Source organism: Nyctibius grandis, chromosome 24, assembly GCF_013368605.1.
Source record: "Nyctibius grandis isolate bNycGra1 chromosome 24, bNycGra1.pri, whole genome shotgun sequence".
NCBI lineage: Eukaryota > Metazoa > Chordata > Aves > Nyctibiiformes > Nyctibiidae > Nyctibius > Nyctibius grandis.
This window is the reverse complement of record NC_090681.1, coordinates 1,333,229-1,359,002: the sequence shown is the minus strand read 5'-3', so window position 1 is coordinate 1,359,002 and position 25,774 is coordinate 1,333,229. Positions and strand designations below refer to the sequence as shown.

At 40.0% G+C, this 25,774-nt stretch overlaps 1 protein-coding gene across 4 annotated transcripts in view; it reads left to right on the top strand.

Annotated features, from left to right (window-relative positions):
* Positions 1–25,774, top strand: part of LOC137673295 (zinc finger MYM-type protein 4-like) — a 45,197-nt gene that overhangs the window by 3,257 nt on the left and 16,166 nt on the right. For 2 of the 4 annotated variants that reach the window (XM_068418015.1, XM_068418018.1), the window contains exons 2-19: positions 7,962–8,004; positions 8,405–8,929; positions 10,059–10,126; positions 10,716–10,886; positions 13,698–13,776; positions 14,172–14,424; positions 16,256–16,430; positions 16,547–16,759; positions 18,074–18,224; positions 18,889–19,004; positions 19,135–19,407; positions 19,899–20,049; positions 20,324–20,496; positions 20,859–21,009; positions 22,628–22,768; positions 23,065–23,102; positions 24,310–24,454; positions 25,466–25,587. In XM_068418015.1, the coding sequence (XP_068274116.1) occupies positions 7,962–8,004; positions 8,405–8,929; positions 10,059–10,126; positions 10,716–10,886; positions 13,698–13,776; positions 14,172–14,424; positions 16,256–16,430; positions 16,547–16,759; positions 18,074–18,224; positions 18,889–19,004; positions 19,135–19,407; positions 19,899–20,049; positions 20,324–20,496; positions 20,859–21,009; positions 22,628–22,768; positions 23,065–23,102; positions 24,310–24,454; positions 25,466–25,587 (2,988 nt within the window). The remainder of the gene's footprint in view (positions 1–7,961; positions 8,005–8,404; positions 8,930–10,058; positions 10,127–10,715; positions 10,887–13,697; positions 13,777–14,171; positions 14,425–16,255; positions 16,431–16,546; positions 16,760–18,073; positions 18,225–18,888; positions 19,005–19,134; positions 19,408–19,898; positions 20,050–20,323; positions 20,497–20,858; positions 21,010–22,627; positions 22,769–23,064; positions 23,103–24,309; positions 24,455–25,465; positions 25,588–25,774) is intronic. The other 2 variants (XM_068418016.1, XM_068418017.1) reach the window with 2 other exon arrangements.

Here is a 25,774-nt window from a genome sequence, read left to right as displayed (position 1 = left end):
CATTTCTCTGCAAAGGCTTGTGCACCTCTCAATGATAGTCTTTGAATTCACCTTCTAAAAATAAGCTTAATGGATCTCAGTCTTTTACATTAGGACTCCTCACCTTGTATAAAATACAGAAAAGTTAAATAAGCTCTTTATGCCCACTTCAAGGCCCATCGCATGATTAGGGTAGCGGAAATTAATTCTGAAATCACTCCCAATGTTCTTGAAGAGGTTATCTCAACTTTTCACTCATTTAATGACTGTTGTATCTCATCATTCCTTCCAGACGTTCCAATTCATGTTGGCCTTTACCTAAACAAGTCTTGTAGCAAGTTTTATCTAGTGAATTTTCTTCAAGGTTTTCTGTCAATGGCTGACTCTGTTCAGATGATTTCCATCCTCCATTTTATAAGTGCCGTAACGGCGTAACAGCAGTGCTCTTGTACCTCACTCCTGCTTTTGCCCCTAACACTTATTCTCTGCGATCATCTGAACTCTTCAAAATAAGGCTTCTTCAGCAGAGAATATTTCATCAAGGGCACGTTAGCAGAATCGCGTGGGCTCTCAGTGTCTGTCATCTTGGCCTGTGTTCTGCCTTATGTTCTTTAATAGGAAAAAATTGTGGTTCCACAGGGGCAAAAGAGGGAGATGGGTAGAGTACACCTGCAAAGTTGTTTTTTTTTTTTAATTAGTTGTCCAGTGGTAACATAACGAAGGGAGTGAACAAGAGCCAATCTGGGAAAATAACTTGAGGCGAGAATGAACTCCGTTATTGGAAAGGTCCCGCAATGTTTCATGAATGCTGTAGGTGTGAGGCCGTGACAAACTAAGCTTTGCGTGTTGCTGATCCCAGGAGCAGTTACTTTATTTCTAGAAGCTAATACCAGGCTGAAGCAAAAGCCACAGTTGAGATTGAAATGTGCTGTAACGAGCTGCTCTTGAACCATATCAGGCAAAGGGAGACTGATGCAAGCGTCAAGCAGGCTGCAGCTTGGTGCTAACCTCATGAGCTAGAGCAGGTGACCTGTGTTGCCATACTCTTTTCCTTTAACTCTGACTCTGAAAGTGCTACTCAGAAATTTCAAGGGAAATAAGGAGTTTAAAAGATTGTAACTTTGCTTTACCGAACCGGTGCTGATCCAGAAAGTACATGCTGTATTCTGTCCTTTGCAAATACTGAGTGAAGAATGATGGTAATGTATTTAGTCTTGGTTACCATATTTGCTGTCTGCTTTAATCTATCTGTTTAATTTTAAAAAGTAGCTTGAAGTATTAAAGGGCTTACATATACATTAGATAGTTTTAAAGTGTGTTGTGTCTAATACCTTTGAAGTTTTTAGTAAAAAATATATGATAATTATCATTATAACCAAAGTTTATTACACCATATTTTTGGTAACAAACGCAAAACTTAAATATTACGTTTAGTCCTTTTCCCTTTAGATGACTTCTTCATAGGAAAAGTAAAAGTAGAAGCCAACCAGGGCAACAGCTACAAATGGGACTGGAATTGTAGCCACCTGACATAGAGAAATACCAGTTTTTATAAGAACAGGAGAGGAGAAAATCATCGAACTGTACAGGAATGTGGAAGGGAAGTGGAACAGGCAGAAAGGAAGCCTGAGTTAGGAAGGTACTTTGAAGAATAAAGTAGATCACATTGTTGCTTTTCTTTCTTTAAGGACAGAAATACTGAAATGGAACTGAATATACATACAGGCTCTCCAGTTTTCACCACCAATTGTTGTTGTTGGCACCGAAGTCTTACAAGAAGGGGAAAGACTTGCAGTACCTAATGGTAGATGAGATGATTCACCAGTGTGGGCCTATTAACATATAAACCATTCTGTGAAGGAGGGCTGATAATCCCTGCTGTGTTTATCAACACACAGAAGGTGCTACATGTGTAAATTTTCCCAATTTGCATGCAAAGCCATCTTGTAGGCTTCTTATTTGCAGACAAATTATAACGAAAAGCAGACGACTTAGGTTTTATACATGTTTCACTTTATTTAAAGATTAATTTAAAGGGATATTTTTTCCCCTGTTAGTAACATAACTAGTAGCAAGCAATTACTAACATGGTTAATTATCCTCTTGGGGGAGACATTGAGTACAGGGATCTTTCTGAGGTTACAGTACTGGTCCTCCACCCCAGATTGTTACCCTCATTGCTTCTTAGTTGTATTAGATGGACTGGCTTTCCCTTGAAAGACATGGTGATGGCTCTCTCTTAATGAGCTACTCAGCTTCTGAGTTAAGTGGAATTAAGAGGATTGCACGCTTTGCAGAACATAATCTCAGAATAGCTGTACTTGTGAAAGCTTTGGCCAAAAGTACACGTTTGTAATCTGGGAAATGCTGTCTGTCTTGTGGGATGCTAAAATACGTAACTGAACTGAAGTACTTGGTTTGGAATAATTTCTGAGTCTCACAGCAGAAACATACATTGTTATGATATGGACCCTGCTCTGATTTTGGTGTTTTTTACATCCGTGTAACTTCAGTTTAGTTTTTTTGACTTATACTGTGAGAAATAGGAATTTTCCTTATTTCAGCTCACTTACAGATTTAGTGTAACCGAAATCCCAGCATCGACAGTTGTTTGTAGTGTCTTAACCAGCAATAGGGAAGTTCAGTGCATAGCCAGGGGTGAGGTTTTGAGGGGAGAAGTTTGTTTTTAAAAGAAAACCTTTATTGTGGATGTCTTGGTTTGTTTGCTTGATGTGTGTTTTGTGCCTGTGTGTGTTTCTCAACTTGCAAAGCCCACACGTCTAGCAGGCTCCAGATCAGCACGTCAAACTCTGGTGTCTTTGCAAAAGCCGTTGCAAGGTGAAGCCTTCCCGTGTGGAGCTGCTTCCTGCTCAAATCCATGGTTTTGTGGGCGGGTGGGAGAAGGGCTCGGGTCCCCCTCTGGTTTTTGTAGCTATAGATTAAAGCCACCGATCATTCAGAAGAAGTAAGGCACGCTGTAACATTCTGTGTGTTTGACAGACTCATCTACTTGGCCCCACATAGGCTGGTAACAGTACGCAGCTGGTGTGTGTGTGTTTGGTGGATGTGGAAACCATAAGGTTGACAGGGGCTTTGTTTGGAACTGGCCTGTGAATATTCAGAAAAGTCAGGAATGTCGTAAAAACCTGGGGACGGGAAGGGGCGATACACTTCCGTGCTGAACCGCTCCCTGTGATTTCTGGTGAATCACTCAGAATTCTGAAAATGCACAAATGGAACGGCAGCGGCTTGTGCCTAAATCTTCTTTCCTGAAGCTTAAAAATCAAAGATACATCAGTAAGTGAGATGCGAGGTAAAACCATGGTTCCTGACCAGAAAGGTAGGGAGCCACAAGAAACTGTAAAACGCCTGCCTTTGTCTTTTTACATGTGTAGATGATTGGGATTTGCCTTTTGTAGATGATTGGCATTACCCTTGGACAGCATAGTCATTAAAAATGATCTTTTGAAGCCTTGAGCGTGGCTCAGATGCCCAGGGAAGCCTCAAGGACGCACCTCGCAAAACCTGCCAAGCTCAGGCTCTCCCATGCGCGGCTCTGAACCCGCTCACCTACGAAGACCCAACGTGGGTCTGTCCGGTGCCCTGTCCGGTGGGGAGCCGGTGCCGCTGTCCGGCGCGGAGCCGGGGCTAGGGGGCTCTGCAGGCCCGGCACCGCGCGCCCAGCTCTATGGCTCGCCTGACCCCGCCGGGTTCTCTTCCTGCCGCAGCGGTTCTTTTCCTGTAGCAGGTATCTGCAGCAGGCTGGCTCTTTGTTACCCTCTGCTCTTCCCTCCCCAGGTGCTCCGCAGGTACGAGTCGGTAGGTCTGTCCGTGTCTCGGTGGGAAGCAGCTCCGGGAGAGACCCGCTGCGTAATTCTGCCCGTGCCGCGGAGTTTTGCCGTAGCAGAGTGCGGCGCGGTTGGCTGGCTGCCCGGCATCCCTTCCAGGGATGTCATGTGTAAAAGGTCAGGGGATGCTTCCTGAGCTCACCGCACCTGCTTCAGGAATAGCGATTACAATTTAAATTACTTTTTTTTTTTAAATTGTGTCTTCCTTAGTTTAATGATTTCTGAAGTGGGGGGTTGTGCTGTGTGGATAGGCACAAGGAAACTGTACAGACAGAAATTGAGAATCATCTCTGACTATTTCTAATTGCAGTTTTCTTGACATCTGCTTCCTTTCCACAGTTTGCTTGTGGATGCAGTAAAACCTAGGATCAAACTTCAAAAGGCTTGCTAGAAAGATATGTGCCTGTGTGTGTAAAGTTGTTAACTTTGTTTATTTTTTTAAAGAAATTCTCTATTTTGCGTACAAAACAAGGTTGTAGCCCTAGGCAGATTCTCTCTTTATATTGCACAATAATAATCTATTAATTGTTTGATTTATGGGTGCTATGGCAACTTTGGATGCTGTTAAAGTATTGAACAGGATTTTAGTTATTTCAAATTAGCACATTGTATTAAAGTGTAAACAGTGTCCTTCTGTCACCCGCTCCAAGCAAAGACAGGTTAGTACTGAGGATGTAACACTGTTTTCCTACAGTCTAATATACAATTATAAAAAAATAGTGACAGTAGATTTTTTTTTTTAAAAAAGCAGAACTGTCTTTATGTAAAGAGTAGCTAATTTAAAGCAAAACACATTGCTTCCAGGAATACTTAATTTTGTGACCATTTCTGTATTCTTATTCTGTATTCAGGTTGTAATTTATTTATTACAACCTGATTAGGCAGAGCATTGCTTTGTCTACAGCGCTAGCTGATGAGACAGAGTCACTAAGAAAGACATATCCTAAAACATTTAATTTTGCTAATATCAAACTTAAACTGCTCTGTCTTAAACTCTTAGGGAATGCTCGCTACTTAAAAGCACTAAATATCATTAAGTTATTCTCTGGCAAAACATTAGCCAAAGTGGTTAAATGAAGGTGTTTTAAAATATTATGTTCTTGAGTTTTGTTTTAAAACTGGAAGTACGTTTTGAGGACTGTGTTGGGGAGTTGAAGCCTAGAGTATTTTAATGGAAAAATTTCTGTTCCCGATACGTTCCATTCTGTAGCTAACTGGGACTTAATCTGGGGTACTGAGGTGCCTCTTCTTAGATCTGTCCAGAGTGACCCCCAGGAAATGCCATCTGATGAATCAGTTTCGTGTTTGCCTCTAGAGTACTTTTGTTCCACTAATCACCAAATCTTAAAAAAAGTCTGAGCTGAAGAAATAAAGGGAATTAAGAGTGGATGACGACTAATCAAAGGAGAAGGTATGAGGAGTGGTGAGAGAGGGAACTGCCTTGCAGAAATGTAATAGAATAATGTAGAAATAGTAATTTGGGCATTATTGCTTACAGTTCTGTGTCATACAAGACCATAATCCAGTGAAAGCCAACTTCTATGACTGTTTAAGGTGATATACTTTTATGTAACTATTGATACACAAAATTTCCTCCTGAGATGGCATTAAACAAGATTGTTATAGGATTCAGGAAGGGAATAGAAGTGTATATAATTGAGAGAATACCCCACATGAATTCAGAAAAAAAAGTATATGAGCCCTCATTTCAGGGCATAGTCCAGCTATAGACTGTTACAGAATGAGTAATTTATTGGGGAGATATATATATATTTATGTGTGTGTAGATACATATGTATCCACACACACAAGCATACAAACACTTCCCCTAGTTTCCTCTCTGCACCATGTGGGAGTTCTGATGCTGTTCACCATCAGGAACTAGATGGTGGCTGAGATAGGACTGCTCGTATTACCAGATGCTGAAGTTCCTGTTTTATAAATATTTCCAATGGAAGCTTTTGACCACAGACACAGATCTTCCTCTGTATCCTAAAACCTTTCAAAGGAAGAAAATATTCAAGATGATCTCTTGTTTGATAGCCTCACAAAAGAAAGAGAAAAGAAACAAAATAGGCTTTTTTTTTTTTCTAGGATGACCTTGTGGTTGGGAAGTGTCTTGATTTCTTCCAGGTAGATAGTAAATGTTTTCCAACTTGTCCAAAATATTTACGGTAGTCCCTAATAGCTCTTGCAGGTGGCCCCTTGTGCTAACTTGCATGTTGTCATTTCTTTGAACGAAACAGAGAGGTCCAGACTGCAGAATGTGTTCTTTTCCTAATAACAGCATTTCTGGTTTTGTCACCTATCATTAAAAGGTTTGTTCTCACCAGAGGAGGAGGAATACCTAGAGTTTGGATGTATGAGGTAACCAGGATTGTGGTAGAAGCTAGAATACTTGCCCAGAGGTACTCTGGATCTCCAAAGAGTTAAAGAACTACTTTGATATAAACCTGCTTTGAGAAAAGGATGATGTAATCTAAAGTTGAGATCAGTTATCTCAACTGAAAACTCCTTTTGCCCTACCAGCAGATTGTCTGAGACTTTTCTGGAGAAGAAAGAGCATTACTGACAGGAAGCAAGAAAAGGATCAAGGTCAGCGTGGAGAAAAGGGCATAGGCTATTGGTTTTGCCTCCCAAGGCTTCATACTCTGGTATTATTATCAAAAGGCAACAAGTTCCTTTTTCTGTTCTTCCATAAAAACAGTACACCACCTCTATCCTTGTCCTCAGCATCTGGTATTGGCACTGAGTATACCCAATATTTATGGGGATTAGTTTTACACTAGTGTAAACTCAGTTGACTGTAAATGGACTTCTAGATCAACATTAAACTTGCATCTCTGGAGACACTCCTGGGGTCGTTATAGCAGTAACAGGACTCAGGGCTTGCAAACCTTCCTGCAAGGTGTTTCCTTACTCTTTTTTCCTCTAGATAATTACAGTGAATAGACCTGCATCAGCCTTGTGGAAAAGTGTAACTTTTTTTTTTCTTTTGGTTTCGTATTTCACTTTTCCAGCCTCAACTATCTGCTCAGAGAAGCTGGAAAGTTTTTGTGCAGTATCAAATTGTCTTGATGTTCACAGTGCTGGACAGGTTCTCACTCTTCATGTGTGTCAAATTAAGCTGAAGGAGCTAACTTGTCTTTGTAGACCTGCAAGTGGTATTGGAAAGAGTCTGATGGACATTGTGCCATCAGGTGAACCCTGGGACAATATGTGGTCATCCTTTCCCAGAGCTGGCTGCTACTAAACTGGTAGTTCCCATCACAGTCCTGTGGAATATCGGATTTATCAACTAAAGGACTTGAGTTAAATGAAATTAGAGATCATCCCTTTGCTATCAAATCCCATTACTTTCCTTAAGATGGCTTAAGAATTGAAGTGTGAGCAGGATCTACCAGAAAAGAAAGCGTAGAGCTGGAGACGTAGAGAAAGGAGAGGTGACTTAAATGAATTGCTGTTATCTTTTAGGCAGAAACTTTAATTATGCTGAGTGCACACACTTCTTCAGACAGCATTCAAGCATGCCGTCAACTTTAGTGTCTGTCAGAGAATGTTTAATGAAAACTGATGTTTTGTACAGCACTCAGAGTCATCATCTGGTTCCTCCGTGGTTGTGCTCATACTGACCCTCGTTGTCTCGTCGCTGTTAGGAAGTTAAGCTTTGCATTTCACTGTTCCTGGGAAGGGGACCGGCCCTGTTAGAGAGATGAAAGCTTTGGATCTGTGCAGCCCACGCCGGTGGAAGCTGCATATGCTGCTGTTTTTCCATTTATAACATTCAGAGAAAATGAAGGCTCGTAGAGCGTCAAAGAGGGCAGAATCTGTGATCTTGACCTGGTACAAGTATCTCATGTAGCAGTGAGAATTTTGACATTCCCTTCCCTCCCCTCTCTCCTCCACCTTCTCTGGGAAGCAACAGTAACTCTAAATTTTCATTGTGTGCTTTTTCTGTGTACTTCTGAACTCGTTAGGGTAAATGTGACTCCTCAGTAATGTAACTGCTTGGGGCAAGAAAGGAAGGAGGAGGAATTGTGATCCTTCTTGTTGGTTTTGGTTTTGATCGGATACTTTTTAGCAAAGTACGTGGCAGCTGACCAAGATAATGATCTAGTGCTTTCCTTTTTACAGTTTGAAGATAAATCTGATGCGGTATTTGATATTACAGAAAAATGTAAGTATTTTTATTTATTTATATAAGGCCATAGTTCAACAAAACATTTCTTAGAAGTATCACTGCTGCTGAAAAAGACTATCTTGCCCTTTCCTAGCCCTTGCTACTCCTTCCCTCCCTGCATTGCCTTCTCCAAAAGTGTTACAGATTAGATGAATTAAAGTTAGTGTTTTTTTCTTTGGTTAATTTTACTCAGTTCAGCTTCTGCTTCACTGTGTGGTGAGTGGGACAGAACTGTTTCTTATGTCAGCAATGTTTTATCAGTAATGTTGGCCCAAGAGGGCTTAGAGTATTCAAGGAATTGCAGCATCAGACAGATTAGCAAAGGACACTTAACTCGTCCTTTGTTACACATAAAGTTGGTGAATTTTCTGACTGTTTATGTTTTTTTTTTCCGTAGGTGGTGAAATCCTGGATGCGGAAATGTCTGAGGACACTGACCACAACTTGACACCTGCCCTCGACAGCATATCTTACGGAATACAGAATCGAACGGGATCTGAAAACTCACTGCTGGATGATGAGGATTATTTTCTGAACGCTGGGGATCTTGCAGGCATACCTGTTGTTGGGAGCGACAATGATGATGATCAAAATTTCACTCCAAAAGACACTCTTTCTTCAGTGATTCATGATGAAGACCATCTGGAAGAGGGCAAGAGAGTTACAGAACATGAACTGGACAGTGAAAAAGAAATTCAGATTCAAAATGCAATCCAGAAGGATCTCACTTCACCATTTGAGCAGGGCCCTGTATTTAAATCAATTCGAAAAGATTTTAGCATAACAAGAGATAATGGCAAAGAGACTTTTTCAGCAAAGGACAAGAATAGAGAAGGACATTTTCAAGAACGTGAAAAACGGTTGGAAAAAATCCCTAAAGATATGGATTCTAGATTGAAAAGCAGTTTTCTTGACAAAGCAGGTAACTGTTGACATCGTAGACCTGGCTACCCAGCAAAGAGGAAGGACTAGACAGCAATTAGCAATAGGGCTAGTTATTAAAAACATCATCTTATTGAAGAGAATAAGCATAGCTGTATGTAAGGAAGCACTTTATAAAGCACCCTGCAATTCAATGTACTCTGTATTGGGACTAGGATTTGCAAAAGGGCCTGGCAGTGTTAGGGAGGGGTCTCATCCTCCACGGCTTTTTCAAAGCCTCAACATATCCTTTGTTGTTGTGGTTTACTAGACCAAGCTGGGTGACAGTTCAAGATTCCTTTTCTTTTTTCTCACTTTTTTATAGACCTTGGAACTCCTCAAAAGAAAAGATGATGAAGTTTAGGTTAAGTTGGTGGCCAGGAAAGATTTTTTTGAGCAAAGTACCAATTTGTCATTAATGTACCTGTGTTTAAAGCAGTATGGATTTGATAGTAGCATCATGGGAAGGCTTGCTAGAAATGTATTAGTGTCTGTAGGAAGTAAGCCAGAGAGTAACTTGAGATCCTCTTTTCCTGGGAGACTGCTCTCCTTCTTCCTCAGATACTTGTGTCTTGGCCTTTGTCCAGCCAACATGGAGAGAACCAAAGATGCCTGTAATCCATTTCTCATTTGAGGGAGCCTGACAGTCACCAGTAGTCTTGCTGCCCGCACACTTGGTTTTGACTTCCCAGGATGTTTTTAAAATAAAGAAGAGTTAAAGATGTCTCTTTACTTTTACCTTCAGGTAGAAATCAATTGAAGAATATTTCTGTGCAAAAAACATATTTCAGAAAATTGTAAATACCTACAGTTATAAGATTGTGGCTGAAAGCTGTGCAGCCTCACAGAGCTCACTGGGGTGGAGAAAATTCTGAATGAACAGTTTGCCTCAGAATTTTATAACCATTTTGCTGGAATGGGAAAATAATGACCCAATAGAATAATAAAAAAATGTCAGCTCTCTTTAAGGATTACCGTCTTATGTGCAGGGAGGAGCAAGGGACCAGTTTAATACTTCTGAGGTGCTGTCAGACTGTGGGGTTGGGGATCAGTATGAGACACTAGATAGTTTTAAAGGAAATGCATTGGAATCTGTATTCATTTATATTTAATGTATATGTTTTCCTCAGTTCATAATCAAGTAGAAGAAACATTACGGACGCAGTTAGCGCCACAAACTCCAGAAACTAACTTCAGGGTAAGCTATAGATCTTTCAAACACTTTTGCAAGTGCAGCGATATACTGGAATAATTCAAAATTCGTATTTTGTATTTGAGTGTAAATTTGAGTATCAAGAAAACTGGTCTTCTGTCTCTTAGACATCTTTGCTACTTAGTGCATATAATTTTGTAAAATTTTGGTGACCCCCTCTTTGGATTGAGGATTCTTTTGGTAGCCACTTTCATGTTCAGCATGGTCTGACTGACTGGTGAGCCGAATCTAGACCTGGATGCATCCATCTGTCCTGCTGCCTTTTTTCCAGATGAGACAGGGAACAGCTGTATCAACAGGAAACACTGCCCCAAACAGCCGAATGCCCCTACTGACAACCAACTTAGAGAGCTGGGTGGCTTCTGCTTTGTCCAGAGGAGTGAAAAGGATTGGGGGTGGGATGACAGAGGGTGCTGCAGGGAGGTAGAGGCAGCAGCTGCTGCCCATCCTTTCTCCCACCTTCCAGTGGCAGGACCCATTTCTCTTGGTCTGCAACAGAAACTCCCCTTGGCAGCAGCCCAACTCCTAATGGCAGATGCAGGAGGGTGAATTCTTTTTCATATTATTGTTTCAGGAGTCTAGCTACCTATTTTCTAGTAAGGAATCTATTGGACAAGAGCTGGGGAATTCCTTTGCACCAAATATTAGAATTAAGGAGGAGCCTTTGGATGACGAATATGATAAAGCTATGGCCCCACAGCAGGGACTATTAGACAAAATTAAAGATGAACCTCATAATTCCGAGGTAAGTTTCCCATTGCATTTCTCATTTTGGTCTGACAGCTGACCGCATAGGCTGGACATAAGTTCAGCAATTTATTTGGTTTGTTGACCGAAATTTAGCTTGAAGAACATAGTTTAGTAGAAGGATTTTTCCCTCTTATACTACCGTGAAACCCAGACCCCCAACTTTTTGATGTCATGTTACCATGTCACTGAAAATGTTTTGCTTTTCAGTTAGAGACAAAGCAAAGTGCTCTAAAACTTTCATTATTACATCTGTGGTAATATAGACACTTTAGCTCAACTTGGTCTCACTAGGAAATAAAATGTCAATCATGTTTTTCTGAGTATTTTGTGAGTTGTCACAGGTAGAGCTGTGTAGCTGAAACAGTGCCGTTCCTGCTGCTTCCCTCTCAAAGGTTATCTTCGTGAGCGCAGTGGTTCATTGTTTGTTCTTGTTCTAAATTAACACATAGAGATCTTACCTTAGCAAAATATTTAAATATGTACACGTCAGTGAAGTCAGTTTAAGCATGTCTTTAAGTGACTTTCTCATTTGAGACTGACATTTTTTGTGATGATAAAGGTAAAAGTTCAATAATTGCAAAATGGAGAAGGTCTGACCTGTGGCTTGAGCCGTGCTGGGGCAGGGATTGCTGAGCTCTGCCTGGTCTCTTTGCCACTGGTTTGCCGTGTGACACCAGGGAGATGATCTGTGTTGCAATTCCTGTCTCCCCACTGCTAATACTTGGGTTACACGCCAAACTTCACATGCATTGAAGGTGTGCGAAGCTTCCCAAGGTGATTCATCCCACTTGCATCGACACTACAGTGCTGGTGTTCTTGTGCAGGCATTAGTTTTTCTAGCATCATTCTGTGTACTTCTGCTAAACCTCCTCTTCTCTCTGGGCCTGTCTTCCCAACATTTTTTCTTCTTTTCCGATAATACTCTTGGATTAATAAAATAAAGAAGTAAACTAAGTATTTGAAACTATTCACATTTCACCGCCCTTCTGATTTGTTCAGTGTCCATGAGATTGTTTGGTTTTATTTTTCCTTGAGCATATATAATGTCAAACCATGTGTAGGTTAGTTAAATCTGTTCTTTTGTCCTCCCAAGATGGCATCTGCTGTGTGGATTTGTGTGGAATGCAATGCAAGATGTCTGTGGTTATCCAGGATCATATTAATAAGTAAAAGTGAAGACTTGAAGAGTTTAAATATCAAATATCGTATTCTTCAAAATGTTAATTCCTGGAGTAAAATCCTGTAATTATCAACTCTGCCTGGTACTGGAAAAGTATGAGAACTGATGAAGGTTCATTTTGTTTTGCTTTAGATTGGAATTAATGGGGTGGGGGTTGTTTTTTCATGCATCCTGAAAGATAAGAGCATTTCTTGCTGTAACCGATAGTGGGAGCTGAAGGCTCTTGGCTTTCCACACTGTTACACTGCTGTGAAACTATGCTTGATCATGCACAGTTGATGTCAGGATTTGCCTCCATTTCTCTTACTAGTATTGACTAAGGATAAAACTGCAAGTGAAATGCTGAAAGAACTGTATTTCCACAGATAACTAGGTTTTTAAATTGTAATATTAAAAAAACCATGGTGCTTTAAAACCCGTCATCATGGCATGGCCGTACACAGCTTACAAGCTTCTCTTACTTGAGATTTGAGTGCTTCTGTCTGATACCTCACGTGATGAACAAATACCATTGCCTGTTCTCCTGGGAAACCTGTTGAGAAATAGCTTGATTGTCCTAGTATAGAAACTGGTGATTTTCCCACAGCAGTAAGAGAAGTGTTAAGTTCAAGCATGTATTATGTGGATGTTAGCGTGTGATTTTAGGAGATGGCTTAAGCTGAGGGAGAAGTTCGCTGCCACTGAGAAGCAAGAGCTTAATTTTGCTTAGTGGTTTTGAATTGGCTTACCTGGCAGCCAGGCAGCAACTGTGAATTTAGCTCAGTCATAACACGGCGTCATGCCCTCACTGCTCTCAAATGACTGTAAGTAGGTTAAATCTTATCATCTCTGTAGTTCCAAGAGATTATGCTTTTCAGCCTATTAAGATTTACATGTAGAGTATTACAAGCTGCTTTATGGTTCAGACTTCTAGGGAGAGCACGGGCAGGAAGCATGGTGTCAAAGTATGAATAGCTGCTGTGGAGTAAGCTAGTAATTTATAGTGTGGCAGCTATTCCATAAGCAACTGTCCGTGGGGATTTTCTTGTCCTGTAGAGAGCGTGAGGTTATTCCCCTCTCACTGAAGCCAGTCTGAGCAGGGACTGTGATGGTCTGGCTCTAGTGGTGCCAGCTTAAATCTGTTGCAAAGCTTCACCTTAGGCTAGTCCCAGGTACTTAACTCATGGTTAAGTGCAGAGTGCTCCTGACCACCTAGGTCCCAGTCTCTATTTCATTGCTATCATCTATGAATGTGAAGATAAAGCTTGTTTCACAGAATAGGGGCAAGGACTGCAAAGCCCTTAGAGATGGGCTTTTTTTTAAGTTTATGTGAGTGAAAAACAGATTTCTTTTAAGCTTTGTCTGGCCGAATTCTGAGGTGTCTTGGAGTACAGCTGGAAGGGGAAGGCCCCAGGCAGCCACGCTTTTCCATTCCTGCACGACACCCTTGGTTGTAGTTCGCTGTGAACCTCTGAGCAGTTCTGTGTGTGGTGCTCATACAGCAACACCTGTAAACCTGGCCTTTGGAGCAGGCTTAGGAGACTCACTCTGCCTTAAGATTCGATACAGCATTATTAAAGAATGGAAATCATGTAACCTGTTATTACATGTGTGTATTTGTTCTCCTTTTCCTTTCCCTTGTTTTAGGAGTACGGCCAACAGCCAAAATCTCAGGAAGGGGAGCTGAAAATCAGTGCTGTATTTTCAGTCAGTGGCAGTCCTCTTGGTAAGGAATAGGCAAGACTAACTTTATTTAAACCTGTAAAATGTGTCACCTTTGCAAATAGTCTCGCAGGTTATTCTGCATTTTGTTTACTATGTCTCACCCCAGTAGGAATAAAGAACTAGTTTGTTTTAGAGACAGAGATTATAAAATAATTGTATTTTTGAGGCATAGGAACATTGAATGTGAAAGGGGTGTCACAAGTGCATTCGCAGTCTTTAAGAGTAGTTGAAACAAGCTACTGTGCAGAAAACCAGGACGTGTATTTAATTCTCCCTTAGACCCTGACAACCCAAATGAAGTCATAAGCTTTGTGCTTGCCCCCCTGCACGCAAGTGAATTATGTGTAGTACATATATAACAGTTACTCTGTGTTTTCTCTGTGGGTTTTTTTTTAGCTCCACAGCTGTCATCAGGTTTCCAGCCTGCTGTGGCATCCTCTGGCATGAGTAAAATGCTTCCTTCAGTTCCAACCGCAGCTGTTCGGGTTTCCTGCTCTGGCTGTAAAAAAATCCTGCAGAAGGGGCAAACTGCATACCAGAGGAAAGGCTCGACCCAGCTCTTCTGCTCCACACTGTGCCTCACTGGATACACCGTTCCAGCTTCTCGCCCACCAGCTCCTACCAAGAAAACCTGCTCAAGCTGCTCAAAGTAGGACAGAGTTTTAATTTGTTCTAGTAATAATTGATATTCAAGCAGATAATGGAAGGCTTCAGGTCTCTTTTTATGGAACACGCTGCTTCTGTAATGCCCGTTTCTGTTACGCTTCCCTTCAAAAAGTCGTGGCCGATAGTGTTACTTGTTAATTGGTCTGTTGGCTTTCAGTTCCATTTTGTTAATTGGATTTTACATACACAGAGATTTAAAAGCCTCTGTTGGGAAGTGTGCATCTTGTCTTTTTTTATTTAAATGAGCCAAATACAAAAAACTATATTTCAAAAGGTGCTACAGTTTCCTGCCCTTTTAAAATGTTGCACTCTCAAAACCACTAACAAGAGTACATTTTCAAAAAATATTTTATGTATTATTTCTTCTAGATGAAAATAGATTTACTGAATCCCTAAAATGAACTAAAACATGGGTAAGTTAATATATTCGAGGCAGGATATTTCCTTAGATTCTAAAAAAAATTTAACTTTCCAGTCTGGCTCCGTTCTGTGAGCTTTGATTTCTGTAGGACTTAGGTCTTCAAAATATGTCACTACTGCTTTTATAAGATGTAGAGAGATTAAATTTATTAAGAATTGTGGTTTTTAGGTAGTTGGGGGTTTCAGCACCCAAATCAGTTACATTCTGCCTAGGCCTACAGTGGAAAGGCGAGGTTTGCTTTTGTGAGCCTGCCTGGAAAAAATTCTTTAGAAAAGATCCACATTTTCCACAGTGAAACACAGGCCTGAATCTTCAGCTCTGAAAAAAAATTTAATTATTAAAATTTTGTGTTCATTTGTATTATTATGTCCAAATTAGCAAAAGGAGACCTTTGTGGCTGGCTCTTTAAGATGTCATATTACTATATCATTAACTTGAGGCAAATAAATAAGTTTGCAGACTGTGCTACGGTCTGTTTATAGAGGAGAATTATTCATACGTATTATTTTTAGTTACGAAAGTTACTTTGCAAAAGGAATGCTGCTTTGTTCATCATTTCTTCAACAACAGATTTATTACTTTCAGTTTTACAAGGTCAACTGAACTTAAACTTGAGACTTCAATTAATTATTCTTTTCACTCGCTGTCTCAGTGTGAAAAGGCCTTGTAATGAAGTTTAGCAGTCTTGGCTGTCATTTGTATTTATTCTGTTGAAAAATGGTTTACCTCTGACAAGACAAGTGGGAAGGAGATGTCCTTCCAACCAAGAAAATTATATAAATATTTCCTGCTAGTTTTTTGACTGAAACTTTTCTGTAAATGACTGTTTCAAGAGAGAAAAATAAGGAGAGAGTTCAGTTTGTTAAATCCAGCAACAAATAAACAGAACTATAGATGACAGATAAGAAGTGGAGAGTTACGAGTCAGACCGTTTTGAACTGAACTAGACGGTGATTAGAAATTGTGACCTTCTGTTTCTCCCTTGTATCCTCTCCCCCATTATGATGGGTATTTTCATTGTTAAAGGGAATTATTCCACATACCCTGCTTTCTAAATTTTTTTAGTAAAGACTGTGCAAACCAGCTATCTTTTCCCAGTTCCTTTTGAAAAGATTTAGTGATACAACCTGATGTATTTATAGGCCACTCCTAAGTCCAGGTAGGAAATGTTTCACAAAATATCTACTTGAGAATTGTACTTCTTAACTATTTTCCTAAGAGGAAAAGAAAAATGAAGTCAGGTACTTAAATCAGCAAAAAGAAAAGCTTTGAATTAAATGAATCCACCCTCTTCTAGAGAATGTTTAGTCTGCAGAAAAAAGAAAGGACAGCAAGTTGACATGAAACCAACATTAATTCTTGGTCTGTTTGTTTGTTTTTCTTTTTTCCATAGAGACATTCTAAATCCAAAGGATGTAATCACTGCCCAGTTTGACAATACAAACGCCAGTAAGGATTTCTGCAGCCAGTCTTGTCTTTCTACGTATGAACTGAAAAGGAAACCTGTTGTTACTATTCATACTAACAGCATTTCAACCAAGTGCAGCATGTGCCAGAAGAATGCAGTGGTAATTGCAAACTTCTTTTTCGTTTGAATTCCCTTTACATCGGGACAACTTGCTGTCTCAGAGACGAACATACATATTCTTTCTGTTCTTGTTATATATTCTTTCTTTTCTTCCAGATTAGACACGAAGTGAATTACCAGAACGTTGTACACAAGCTCTGCAGCGATGCCTGCTTCTCCAAGTTCCGCTCAGCCAACAACTTGACCATGAACTGCTGTGAGAATTGCGGAGGATACTGCTACAGTGGCTCTGGCCAATGTCACATGCTTCAAATAGAGGGACAGTCAAAAAAGTTCTGCAGTTCATCGTGTGTGACAGCATACAAGCAGGTATATTTTGACAGAATATAAAAATATGTCTTTGATTAGATTTTGAGTGTTTTAAGAAACACTGATTTTATTAGTTGATTATTTCAGTTACTGTCTTGGTCTAAGATAACTCCTTTTGCCATTTGCTGGTTAATCTTTGCCCAAACATGTTGCTGTGTTTCTCTTACCACTGATCCGGCTACCAGAGTATTCCAGTGTGAGAGAAGACACAGTGGGACCACTCAGCAGCAGTCCACTGCGCCTTTGAGATGCTCTCCCTGTTTGAGTATTCTCTATTAAATTGTAGCATTTGAATTAAGTGGAGAGGAAAAGTAATAATTAGTTGATAGTTTTGATTTTCATTTTTAGATTTTTAATATTTTTTTTTATTATAATGGGGCCTCTTAAAGAGATGAGCAATTGAGAGAACCTTAATTTATTGTAATAGCTCAATTATTTTTGACTGACTTATTTTAATGCAATTACTTTAGGAAAAATTGCCCTCTGATAAGATAGCATGGCTTCATTTTGTGACTTGACTCTGCTGCCCCATTATTCAGGCCACTTAGGCCTGGAGAGACCTAATGAATTAAAAAAAAAAAGTCTGGTAAAAGTATTTCATCCGGAAAATTACCTACAACGTTAGTTGTCCTCTGAAACGAATCTGGAAATTAAATTAAATAATCTGGAAAGGAGGGGGATTTCATGCTGCTTTTGCATCTCATCTCAAAACCTCATATATGTTAGTCTTCCTGAAAATACAGTATGTTCAAACCTTATAAGTCTTATCTATTTTTTATTGATTTTTGAAAAGCATTCAACTCAATTGTCAGATACATTCTGATAGTTTCTGGGGTTTTGTGGGTGAGAGGAACCCCCTTCTCTCCATTTCTTGTTTTCTCTTCTGTTAAATGGGAGTATTCCTTACATACATAGATGATGTATTAAAAATCATAAGCAAAATGTTGCTTCTCAGCAAAAATGTTGAAGTTGTCTGATCCCAGGTGCTTGATACGTGCTGTTACAACATGTAGTAGTGTTTGCACTTGGAGGCCGTTGCCCTGACAGCCTGGGTACTGTTTAAACTAGCCTGCAAAGGTAGCACTTACCTTGAGTGAGAGATAGCCCAAGCCTCAGATGGTCAAAGTGTGAATATAGCAAGTGTACTGGAGAACTCAGATATATCTGCATCATAAATAATACAGCTGTAAAATAAGTGCTGTTTCAAGTGCACTGGCGGTCACTTTTATACATGTTTTATATGTTAGTGATTAATTTTCAGGTTAATAAAAATACTAATTGTCAAATGAATGACGGATTCCCCTGTCTCCACAGAAGTCAGCTAAAATTACACCTTGCACACTGTGTAAATGTTTGAGATCTTCAGCCGAGATGATAGAGAACACAAATAACTTGGGAAAAACTGAACTCTTTTGCTCTGTTAACTGCTTGTCAGCCTATAGAGTAAAAATTGTTTCTTCTGCAGGTAAGTTCATCCTTTTACTTCTTTAGAAGCATAATTTCACGTAGCTCATATCCAGACTTAATTTGTCTTGAAAGTTAAGGCTGATACTCTTTTTTGGGGGGGGGTGGGAAGTGGCTTTTTTTTAAAGGCAGGTGCTGAGATGGGAACATAAGGACTTTCTACCATAGATAAACATAACAGTGACAGTACAGCCATTTCAGCTTTGTTTTTAGAGAGCTTAAACATGATAATAAACCTTAATGTATTTTCTCCTCTTGCAAGTGCAGCTGGTGGGTCTCCCAGCTAGACAAATCCACTTCTGTGGACTTACACCATACCACCGCTGTGACCATCTGCCCCTGTTCTCCAGGGTGATTAGCTTAGTTACCCCTGCCTGACGTTGCATTGAGCTAGGCAAACATATTCTCAGCTATTTTTCTTGTAAAATAGAAAAATGCTTACTGACATCCTAGGGATACTGGGAGATTAATTAAAAGGATCTGGCAAGCAACAGGCACCGCAGCTGCAGTGTCTGCTTCTGAATCTGTAGAAACTTTGTCTTGGGCCTCTCTGTGTACCTTGGCTTGTCATTCAGATTCTCTGGTTTTGTATGCACAGTGCAAAATTATCTGCAGTACAACTTGATGTTGCATAAATCACTTTTTCTTCTCTGTTTCACCCTCAGGTGTTCAAGTTCAATGCAACAGCTGTAAAACTTCAGCAAACCCTCAGTATCACTTGGCTATGTCAGATGGGAGCATACGCAATTTTTGCAGCTACAATTGTGTAGTAGCTTTTCAGGTGTGACATCTAGGATTTCTTCTTAGCTGAATTAATAGAATAATAAATTGACGGTGTAAATATCTGGGGTGTTGGGTAAAATATGTGATAGTGTAAAATAAAGTCTCTTCCTCAATTTGCTTTCCTGCAGAATTTGTTCAACAAGCCTGCAGGAATGAACTCCTCAGTGGTACCTCTGTCGCAAGGTCAAATCATTGTAAGCATTCCCTCGGGGGCAACGGTATCGGCAGGTGGCACCACCTCGACTGTGTCCCCCAGCTCCATGAGCAGTTCAGCTGCAGCTGGTCTACAGAGGCTGGCTGCCCAGTCCCAGCAAGTCACTTTTGCCCGCCCTGTTGTAAAACTCAGGTGTCAGCACTGTAACAGATTGTTTGCAACCAAACCAGAACTGCTTGACTACAAGGTAATAAAGATTAGGGCTTTTCAAGCTCGTATTTCTCAACAGAAACCCAAGGAATTGTAGCTTATATGCAATAGTCTGTCAGTACTGCTCTGTTGCTTACTATGACCCACTATGGAGGAATATGGAACTGATTTTGATATCATTTAAGCATTATCAAAATTAATACTGACCCTAGCTCTTTGATCTTAAAAACAGAAAAAAAAAACCTCCAAAAAACCAAACCCTATGATTGCCTGGCTCGTTAAGCACATTCCTGATTCTTGGTCCCAGGGATGATCCTTTTATTTCCAGGACAAAGCACATTGGTGAGGGCTTTCTGCAGAAAATTGTGCTGTCTTTGTTATAAAGCTAAATGGGGAGACTTATTCACTAGTGCTGTCTGTTACTGATTTCCAAGGGCATAAATATGCTTCTGAGTTTTTATTAACAATTAAAAATGTATTATCTGGGATGTGAAATATTGAAACCAAAACATTCTGGCTGCGTTGCAGGGTAAAATGTTCCAGTTTTGTGGGAAGACCTGCTGTGATGAATATAAGAAGAGGAGCAGTATAATGGCAATGTGTGAATACTGCAAAATTGAGAAAATTATCAAGGAGACAGTGCGGTTCTCAGGCGTAGATAAGACATTCTGTAGCGAAGGTAAGAAAGGGCAAGACTGTATCTCAGACAAATCAAGTCGGAAGTGTTTTGCCTTAAAAGTATTGGTGATACTAAGAGAAATCTAATCATTTTATGATAGAAAACAATTTTTTAGATTTAGAAATGCAGAACTTTGTTCACACTTTACATTTTAATGGTATGTTTCAACAAATTATTACAAACATAATGAAATACAAAAACAAGGAGTGCCGCGCAAATGTCATTTGGATATTGAAGGATGCTTTTGTTTTCTTGCTCTTTTCTCTTCTTTTAGGTTGTAAACTGCTCTATAAACATGACTTGGCTAAGCGCTGGGGAAACCACTGTAAAATGTGCAGTTACTGTTTACAGACTTCCCCCAAACTGGTTCAGAATCACTTTGCGGGGAAAATGGAGGATTTTTGCTCAGAGGAGTGCATGTCTAAATTCACAGTTTTGTTTTACCAGGTAAGCAGTATTCTCACGTAGCATCCTCTAGAATACAAACGTGTTAGCAAAAGAACCTTTGTACATTAGGAGCTATGTGAACAGCCTGTAGCTGACTTCTGTGTCCATGAGATGTATTACATACATGTAAGAGATGAGTAAATCATTCTTAACTTTAGAGAATGCAGAGAAAACCTAATATGGGTTGTGGGAAGTCAGACACTGAATGTTCTGCTGCTTTGTGTTACACTGCAAAAATGATGCACTCTCACAGATTTGTTCACGCTACATTTGCTGAGCAGGGTGCAAAGAGGTTTTTACGTACATACCTTTTGTTGCTGTTTACAAGTGTGTTTAATTTCTGCCTCACACTCTTTTTCTAGATGGCAAAGTGTGATGGTTGTAAGAGACAAGGTAAACTCAGTGAGTCCATGAAATGGCAAGGGGAGATCAAGCATTTTTGCAATCTGCTTTGTATTCTGTTGTTCTGCAATCAGCAAAGTGCTTCTGACCCTCCACCCTCAAACAACACAGGTAAAACAGGCTGGGAATAGTATTGCCTTTTGGTGTGCATGATAGTGATATGAACGTTTATTTGGAAACTCAATTCAGTGAACTTTTTGAGATATATCCTCTACTGGGGAATTGCCCATTGCCATTGAATGGGCTGGCTTAGATCTGTCTCTTAGACAATTTCAAACTTCTGCGGGTATGAAATGAGATTGCTTCATATACCAAACTTAGATTGTGATTCTAAAGAAGACGAAACAAAAGCACTTGCTTTTCAATCACTTTCCTGAAACAAGGGCCCATTTTATTAGGGTAAAACGTACTGATATCTGTTGAAGACATGTTAAATACCTAGCTTGTCTGCTGTACTTGATAAGATATAGCCAGATACAGTAGAATGTTAATGTTCATTTAACAAAAATAATCAAGTGGTGAAACTAGTAGACTTAATGGTTGTAAATAGACTTCCATATATGAACTTGAAATAGCCAGTTCTGTGTAGTCTGTAGGCATATGAAGAGTTACCGTTTCTATGCCATTAAGTGTTGAGTCTTAAAGTATTGATGCCAAGATTAATGTGCGCTGTAGATGTTTCCTTGCTCATTATTTTAGCAGATGGAATGGGAAGGAGGGTGGGAATGAAGCCCACAGGAATAGGAACTGTGAGTTTCTGTAGGGAATGAAATGCAAAGGGAAGAAAGGAAGAAAGGCCCACAAAGACAGGAAGAGGAAGCGAAACAAAGGGCAGAAATAGCACTGATCCTAAAGAGGGGCATAATCTCCCACTGAGTGATGGTGACTGCAACAGTAAGGTACCCAACAAGCAATAAAGAATATTAACTGAAAGTTTATAGTATGCACCAGGCCATATTCCACTCTTCAGCTTTGTGCACATCTCCTGCTTACGCTGGTGGGAGCTGTTTTCCCTGATTAAGAGTAACGTATTAGTAACTTTATACTTTCAGGCCATAACTACACCATGTGACATGGTCTTGTCAGTACATTTGGCTGTTAGTAAAGATAGCAAAATGCATGGTGGGCCTGCTTCTGCAGAAGTGGGCCTGCACCTTCAGCCGAGGCAAGTGTGCGATGCCTTTGCAAAACTGGGCTCCAGGCATCTCCCTGAACTGGGGGCTGCCAGGACAGTGGAGTGCCTCAGAACAGTGTTTTTTGCTGAAGTGCGGTAATTCGTGGTACTGTGGTAATGAGAGTGGTGCTTTCAAATGGAAAGAACCTAAGAATTCCTCTAGCTGTGAGAGCTGCAAAAATTCACCTCATTCATTATTTGTCAGGATCTTGACTGTATCCTACACTATGTACCTTCGGTACCGAGCACAGTGAGGCATCCAGTCCTCTTGTCTCCTACATGCTGCTGTGATGCACATACTACCACAAAGAGAAAGCTGCTTTGATGCTATGATGAACTTTTGAAACGTTCCAGTGACTGGAAAACAGCTTAAGTTTGCTTGTGGAACCAGCTCCTATTTAAACTGAAACCTGCAGTTCGACACCTACATTCCCTTCTCATACAGCAGGCTTTTTCATTTGGACATAAATCTGGAGGGTGGGTGTTGTTTCAGAAATGCTGTTCTGTAAATTATGTTACTGCTTATTTTAGTTTTCTTCTGTTCACTCTGCCCAGCAAACGCTTCTACGGCACCAGCTTCCTCGTCAGGCCCTCCTCCTTTGAGGAAGGACTCAACCCCTGTCATAGCGAATGTGGTGTCCCTTGCAAGCACCCCTGCTGCCCAGCCTACGGTCAACTCCAACAATGTTTTACAAGGTAAGACTGCTAAATATGATGCCTGTATTTTTAAATCTCTATTCCTGAACATTTATATTTGTTCAGGGATCTTTTCCACTGAGGACAACAGCCACTTCTTCATTATGCTTCCCATCAGTGCAGATGGTTACGGTTTTGTCCTTCCTTTACCTAGGTATAAATAACGACTTAAATTTATGTACGTACACCAGGGAATGAGGTTTGGTGGGAATTCTTTTTCTTGACCTTGGCAGAATATGGGTTATGGTCCTTGATGACAAGCACACAGACTATTCTTGTATGTTTTTTCTTCACAGGTGCAGTCCCTACTGTGACAGCAAAAATAATAGGAGATGTAAGTTTTACGAGAGACTCTTTTTCTCACTTTCGTCCAGATTGTATCAATAACAAGTAAAGTATCCAAGAATTTTGCACTGTCATTTCATAACTGCTTTTCCTGGTTGTGATTGGGATTTAAAATTCAACCAGCTTGCAGACGTTTTTGTAAAATGGATAGAACTTGTGTGGTATAAAAGTCTTTGTGTCCACTGACGGATTGATTAGATGTTTTAAGACAAAGCTTGTCAAATTGTAGCTCTTGAGATGTCTCTATTTCTCAAGCAATTCATGTGTGGCTTCTGTACTTGGGGCTACCTTTTGTGCCCAGAAGTGGGGTGTGATGTCGAAAGGGCTGACAAGGGAGGAAGGGGACTGGTGTGGACTGCCAGGGCTGACATGACCAAGCTCTTGCAGCTTAGCTTTCCTTCCCCACCCCCTAGTAGTGTGGTAACAGAGCTGTGGGGAACCATTGTCACCACTTATCTGTGAATGACTCCTAGAGTTCCTGTTCGTGGGCTCTTTGAGGTGTGTGGTATACATCTTGCAACTCTCTTAAAATATGAAGATTTTATCATGTAGCTCTTAGGTTGTGGAAGACTGACACCCTTGCTTTTACCTGAAGTGTCATTTATGGATTAGAGTATGAATTTTCCCTAATGAAACAGATCCTGTTATTTGAATGCATGACTGAAAATTACAGTTAGCAGGACATGAAATTAGTACAAGCACGAATAGTCAGTCTGTGTGTAATCAGGGAGTGATACTGGTACTGCCAGCATTTGTGTTTTTTTTTTACTTTTATTACTTTTCAGTGGTTTCACATCAGTTTACTAAGTTTTTTGGGTATCTGTGTCAGCCAGACTTTTAGTCATCAAAAGTATCTTAACATAACTCCTCTTTATATCTTTGCCATCAGTAAGATTCCAAGGTCAAAAGTTTATAGAGGTTATTTGACTACAGAAACCAAACATTCTTGCAGGTTTGTTCACTGCACTGTTAACACAAAAAAAAAGCCTATTGTTTGATTAAAATAAATTGAGGTGAAGACCAGAAAGCACCGAGTACATTAGCAAGCTGGCTTTGCAATAGTTTTTAAATGATCATTTTTATCAGCAAAGAGAGTTTTAAATTGTTCAACCTCCCATAGTAGAGAAAAAATACTGATCTTGTGCTGCCCTTCAAACCAATACTGATGCTGCCCTCATTTGTATTTTTCCAAACAGGCTAGCACTCAGACAGACGCCCTAAAGCTACCGGCATCACAGCCACCTCGGCTTCTAAAAAACAAAGCATTGTTGTGCAAGCCAATCACACAGACTAAGGCCACCTCGTGCAAACCTAATACACAAAACAAAGAATGCCAGACAGGTATGTATCTGATCTGCTACCCATTTTATAAAAGTCTGTATTGCAATTGAGAGAGCAGTGCATGATTTATGTAACAGAGAATATTCTTTAATCTATTTTAAAACCTTAAATAGTTTTCAGGTTGTTGTATGGTATTTGCCAAGTAACAGTTCGCCTTACAGATGTAAAACATTTGGTATTCTTTGAAATCCTTAAAGCTTCATGTGTGATGAATCTTGAGGTTTGCTTTAACTTTAGCATTCTGCGATCATCTGAACTGTGGAAAATGAAGTGCAGTGGTTAAGTGACATGCACAAGGCTACGGAGGGAACTTGTTTTCCTCAGGACAGAATTTGTGAGTTCTTAGCTCTCACAGCTCAAGCCACAAGAGCACTCATTTTAATAATGTGTATGATTTCTCAAAGATTGTTTCAGCTCTCACTTTTCTTTAATTATTAGATACAGATACTAAGAACCTCTGAAAATTAAGTCCGTGTTTCTAAGATAATTTAATTAGATTCATATTTGCTCTAGGCTCCCTCTGTGGGCAGAAGGAAACGGAAGAACCTTAAAAGGCTGTTACATAGTCCAGACTCTCATTGAGGAGTGCTTTTTTTCATTATTGTTACTATATAAGGAGGGTATCTAGTGTTGATATAAAACTCTCAGTGAGGAAGACAAAGTTAAGTGGGAAGAATGTAGTTAGTTTTTTAATGGTACCTTCTTATGGTCTTGTAGTTACTTGTGAGATAATTGCAATAACACACCGTTTACCTGGATGCATTTAACACTTATTTCCACTCTTCCCTTCCAGCATTCGTGTATATGGTCACAGTGCTGTTTATTTCCAAACTGTAATATTAATACTTGTTACAACAATACTAAAGTGAAAGATGTCTGTGAACCAAGAGGCGGTACTGTGCACACTGAGTTACAAGCAGAAGTCCAAACAATTATCATGGACACTCAGAAGTGTACTGGATGGTCATATGGTTAAACAATTTTCATTTTGTTCTAATTTTGATATAACAGAAGAAGAAGAAGAAGTTCAACCCCAAATCATCGTGGTACCTGTTCCTGTACCAGTGTTTGTGCCAGTACCCCTTCACCTCTACACTCAGTACACACCAGTTCCACTTGGGATGCCAGTACCTGTAAGTTACACTGCAGTTCACTAGAACACCTTGTTTCTGAACAGGACACAAAGCAGAGTCACTGGGTTTTGTGACTAGTCATGCAAGTGTCATTTGCAGTCCTTGCCATTTCTTTCCGTTTCACATCATGTTTGGTAAAGCATCATCCCACAAAACCACCAATTTGTAGGGTTATTGCAGAAATGAA